The sequence below is a fragment of the Macadamia integrifolia genome, chromosome 6 (genome assembly GCF_013358625.1).
Source record: "Macadamia integrifolia cultivar HAES 741 chromosome 6, SCU_Mint_v3, whole genome shotgun sequence".
Lineage (NCBI taxonomy): Eukaryota > Viridiplantae > Streptophyta > Magnoliopsida > Proteales > Proteaceae > Macadamia > Macadamia integrifolia.
In genome coordinates this window covers 33,489,395-33,494,776 of record NC_056562.1, presented here as the reverse complement: position 1 = coordinate 33,494,776, position 5,382 = coordinate 33,489,395, and the positions used below count along the sequence as shown (strand labels likewise).

The 5,382-nt window shown below is 39.0% G+C and overlaps 1 protein-coding gene across 5 annotated transcripts in view; it reads left to right on the top strand.

Annotated features, from left to right (window-relative positions):
• LOC122081066 (ubiquitin C-terminal hydrolase 13-like) overlaps positions 1-5,072 on the top strand; it is an 18,865-nt gene extending 13,793 nt beyond the window's left edge. For 4 of the 5 annotated variants that reach the window (XM_042648026.1, XM_042648024.1, XM_042648025.1 and 1 more), the window contains exons 5-9: positions 1,887-2,143; positions 2,250-2,450; positions 2,528-2,636; positions 2,737-2,852; positions 3,317-5,072. In XM_042648026.1, the coding sequence (XP_042503960.1) occupies positions 1,887-2,143; positions 2,250-2,450; positions 2,528-2,636; positions 2,737-2,852; positions 3,317-3,454 (821 nt within the window). In that variant the 3' untranslated portion in view covers positions 3,455-5,072. The remainder of the gene's footprint in view (positions 1-1,886; positions 2,144-2,249; positions 2,451-2,527; positions 2,637-2,736; positions 2,853-3,316) is intronic. The other variant, XM_042648027.1, reaches the window with a different exon arrangement.
• The last annotated feature ends 310 nt before the right edge of the window (positions 5,073-5,382 follow it).

The following is a 5,382-nucleotide window of genomic DNA, read 5'->3' as shown; positions in this document are numbered from 1 at the left end:
TTTTTTTTTTTTTTTGGCTTGCTGGTTCTCATTCTCGCATCTTTGCTTCACCTTTGGGTTGGGTTGACTCCTCTGTTCAACATAGAGACGACTTTTTTTTTTTTGGCACAGGGTTGGGAAGGGGTTACGATGGGAAGGGAAAAAGGATCTGATTGCTTCAACAAGGTTAGGAACAGTAAGGGAAAAGAGGTATAGGGTGAGAGAGAATAATATATATATATTTTTTGGGTTGTTCTCAGTCTCGGTAGAACCAAAACAGAGAATGGGAAGGGAAGAAAAGGAGATGGGGGAAGGAATGGGATCCTTCGGCTCTGATACCACTTGATGGAGGGCCCGTAGGGGTGGGGGAGAATACCCTGAGATGGGTTTCAGAGTTGTAGGGGAGGGAGAAATCGCACTAAAAAAGGGGGGGGGGAGAGAGGAATCGCACACACTCATCCCGCAGGCACACACCACAATATCAACTCATAACTTCATTATTCAATTATGTATTTTTCAATCGGTTACAAGCATATAAATAACCAATTGAAAAATTCTAACATGGAAAGAAATCCTAAAAAGAAACTAACTCAAAAGGAAAAGAAATCCGAAATCAACTCTAAATAAGAAACTACTATCTCCTACATATCCTACTTGAAAATTGAAATAAAAGATTACGTAATATTCCCAAATAAATAAAATTTAATAAAATCCTACTAGACCAAGGACTTAATATGGGTCCGGTTCATCTCTGGTTGGATACTCATATGGGTATGGATCGCTCCATGGGTGCGTATCTGCATCACCAATATACATGCTGCTCATTGAACCATTATCAAACCAATTCATGAGTTATACAACCTTGAACTAGATTACCTGAACCAATAGTGACACAATTAGACCTAACCGAAATTGGAAATTAGGTTGACATCAATCCCAACAAATGATGTGTTTAACACATGGATAACAAGTAGATAGCAATACCCATAGGATAGAAACATAGTATCCTAACTGTACACGATATGGCAGAATTAGAAAGAGTTCAAGATAATGAGGTCCAACTGTTGGGTGGGGCTGATATTTGGATCGAATAACCCTCTTATTATGACAATCAAACTTTCCAAAGGACAAACTGATCGAGGGTTGGATCTGTTGTAAAGAAGTGTAACTGAACTAGAAACATAAGGACTAAGAGAAATTAGTTACTGAAGTTAACAGAAAACCATGAAACAGACCTGCAAAAAATGAAGATCATTGAACATCTGATGGACGGACTGATAAGAGGGAAGCCAAAACAGGAAGATAGATTGAATTATTAGAAACCGTGGGAGAGGGGACCAGCAAGCCTAGTTATTCATTTAGCTATGTAAGTTTAAAATTGAGTTATTTAAGATGCTTGGAAGTTTCCTAGTTAAACTATGATTTTTTTCTGATAAGAATTTTTTTTTTGCTCGGTCAGCAGTTTTAACTAGATTTTTAAGTAGACTAGTATTTAAATTTTCTATCAATAATAGGAATTGAGTAATTTTTTTTCTATTTAAACGTTTGTAAGTTTGCTTTGAATGAATATATTTCTGATCATACTGCCTGTAGCCTTGTAAGTGGTATGGTATTCAGGTTAATGATTTCTTATACCTAAGCCTCACATGCTGCTTCTGATACTCTGGCTTTATTATGTAGATAAGTCATTCTTTTACATTCCAGAATATCGTACAGTTCTATATGGTATGTTAGGTAGACAGTCGGTAACCTTTATTATGGTCTGTCGTTATAAGCCTGTGGCTGATCTATACCTTATTCCATCGTATGTTTGGTATTTGTGTTTGTTGTTGGAAAAAGATATAGGGAGGATGAGTATTGGCTACACCTATAATTTTGGTGATAACTGCAGTCCTTTACTTTGTCAGAGTCAGAGGCACATCATCATTTTAGTGCTAAAGCGAGTTGCTGGGGTTTTGATAAGTTCATGCATCTCACTCAACTACTCGATCCGGATCGTAAATATATAGTGGATGACAAAGTTAAGGTGGGGGCTGTGGTTACTGTCAAGGCTGTTAATGATTCAAAGAAGGAAACGGGTTATGTTGGACTTAAGGCGCAAAGTGATACCCATTACATGAATTCTCTCTTTCAGACTTTCTACCATATCCCCTTCTTCAGAAAGGTTAAGCCTTCTATTTATTTTTCACAATAGCTAGTTGCTAATATCTTCCTTTGTTGCTTCTCCCCTCCCTAACAGCAAAGTACTTATTTTATGTGGTGAATTTCAGGTTGTGTATGATATTCCAACAACCAAGAATGATATGCTATCAGAGAGCACCCCCTTGGCTCTTCAGAGCTTATTTTGTAAGATGCAGTACAGTGAAAACAGTGTTGTGGTGAAAGAGCTGAGAAAATTTTTTGAATTCAGGCAATATGATGTACTGGAATTTAGTAGGTTTCTTTGTGAAAAGCTGGAAGATAAAATGAAGGTGATTACTGCTTTTTCTTCTCCCCATTTTATAGATTTTTGAAGGCAATCTGAACTAGCTTTTATCTACTGGCTCAGGGAACTATTGTGGAGGATAAAATACAAAAGTTGTTTGTAGGGCGCCAAAAAAATTTCACGAAATTCGTCAATGCGGAATGTCAGCTTGAAAAAGAGGAATCATTTTACGGTATGTATTTTACTTTCAGGATTGAGTTGTCCTGGTTAGAACTGTATGGTCTTAATCAATATCTTTACATGGTAGTCAACTCTATATATTTATGCAAAAGGTCTTCGGCTTGATGTCAGAGGCTGTCGAGATGTCTATGATTCTTTTGAGAAGTACGTGAAAGTTGAAAGCCTCGAGGGTGATAGAAATTATAATGACGCGCAACTTGGACAACAGGTAAGATGCTATCTATTTGTAGTTGGTGGTTAGCAGTATAGTAATGTGGGAGCATCTCAGGCTTCAAACTAACAGGTTACAGAGGCTTCCATGCCTGTCCTGCATCACACTATATGATGTGTGAGGCATATATGATTGGCCATTTCAAGTAAGAAATCAAGCTCTAGATTGGGTTTAGAAGTCAGAAATGACTTCTTTTAATCAATCCTTTCCTCCTTAGGTCTATTGATGCCTTCAGAAGCCTACCGACACTAATGACGAATATAAGAGATATTTTTTGAAATATTATCATTTCTAATGTCTTCCTGTTTTTTATTGGGCTCTTCTTGAACTTTCTTTGGATTCATTTAACAAATTGTTTTTAGTTAATTGCATGACATGTTGATGTAAATGTGATCATATGTCTAATGACTTGCTTGAAGATGATTCTTAGAGGAAATGTTGTTAATTTGATTTTTTTTCAGGATACTAGGAAGTGTGTTCAGTTCATTAGCTTCCCTCCTGTCCTTCAGCTTCAGCTAAAACGGTTTGAGTATGATAAATATGGGTTTTGTACGAGGAAGGTTAGAATTATGCTACCTCTTATTCTACATCGTGATTAGTTTTGTATGATTTCTACACATTTTCCCCTGTTTATGTCTTTTCTTGATGTGTATTATCATGTTCAATCGTCAGTTAAGTGAAATGAGAAGGGGGGAAAAATTGTTTGAATGTCATTATGGTTTAGGTTATGAACTCTATCCATTTGCGAAGAGAATTTAAGAGCTTCCACCATGTGAAGTCATACATAATGGTGCAATATGAAACTATGAACGACTCGTATTAAGCGTTAGATAAAAAACTTACAATAAAAATCCAATACATTGGAAATAACACCAAAGGAGATTGAATTTTGTTTTATTTATTATGGGGATGGGGATCCTTTTGTGTTCACAATACTATGATCTCGAGGGTTGTATTGAGAAAACAATCCCCTAGGTTGCTAATTAGAATTTGGAGGTACAAATATGACATTAAATGAATTATTTTAATCCTATGAAAATATTTGAGTGTGTTGCAAAATGTATAACTATATTATTCATTGGATATCCTGATTCTCCCCACCAATGTTTTTAATCGAACTTTATAATATCATTATAGTATGTCTATTTTTCAACTTTTATAATATCTTATATATTCTCCTCCTTGACCGTGCTTAAAGGAACTAGTGTTCTCAGCCACAATGTTATACAGCAATAGCAACAGCAACAGCAACAGCAACAGCAACAGCAACAACAACAAAAAATCAATAAAATCTCACCTAAAAATGGGGTTGGCTGCATGGATTCTTGCCCTCCAATCAGATCTATTTGAGGTCGTACTTGAGACAAGACCTAAACTATGCATATCTTTCCTCAGTACTTCTATGGTCATTTTAGACCTGCCTCTAACTCTTTTAATTCCTTCAATTTGAATCAGATCACTCCTTATTGGAGCATCCTGGCCTCGGTTGGACATGGCCATACCACCTCACGGCTCACACGACTTTCTTGGAGCTTATCATGAATCAAAGCAACTCCCAAATCAGCTTTAATATGCTCACTCCTTTATCCTTCCTAGTTTTTTTTTGTTTGGATAATTAAATGAATTAATAACCAAAGGGAGGGAAAAGAGAGGGGGGGCTTCAGCCAAAAGGGAGAAGCCAGCCACAAGGGCAAACAAAACTCGCAACAAAAGGCGAGGCACAAAGCCAACACACAAGCGAAAGGACGAGGGATACAATCAAAAAAAGGGGGGGATCAAGAAGTGGGGGTGGAGCCGGAGCTGGTAGGGAGGTTCCAAGAGGCCATAATGTGTCTATTCCTGAGGGAATTGGGGACAGGCTTAGGATGGAAGGAGCGGATTTTGGAGGACACATCAAGGAAGATGGCCTTCCAAATCTTGTCCGGGGAACGGGATTGGGAGGACCATCTATGGGTGTTGCACTCCATCCAGAGGTGATTGATGGTAGCGGAGAACGCAAGCTTGCCGATAGTATCACAAATAGTGGAGCCTGCAAAGGTCATGTCAACCCAAATAGATTCCCTATCCAAAGGGAGGATAGGACGTCTGGAAGGCCATCATTTGGGGAGGACAATCTTCCAGACAGAGGAAGAGAAGGGGCAGGAAAAGAAGAGATGAGGGGAGTCTTCGAGACCATGGGAGCAGAGACAGCAGGAGGGGTTTACAGGAATGTGACGAGAGATGAGAAAAGCTTGGATGGGAAGGCAGTTGGAGAGATACCTCCAGATCGTGAAGCTGTGACGGGGGATATGACATTTGAACCAGACAAGATTATGCCAAGTAATAGTGGGACCAGAGGATCTAACAAAGGACCAAGCAGAAGCAGAAGAGAAAATCCAGAGGGAGAAGGGAGCCAGATGCATTTATCATCTCTTCCCCGTTGCCCAGGGGGGATGGGGGGAAGGGAGGACCAGAGGTCAGCGAGGGGGGAGGAAAGGGGGGACCAACAGAGAGGGGAGAGGATAGAGGAGACAGGGGCAGACGAAGG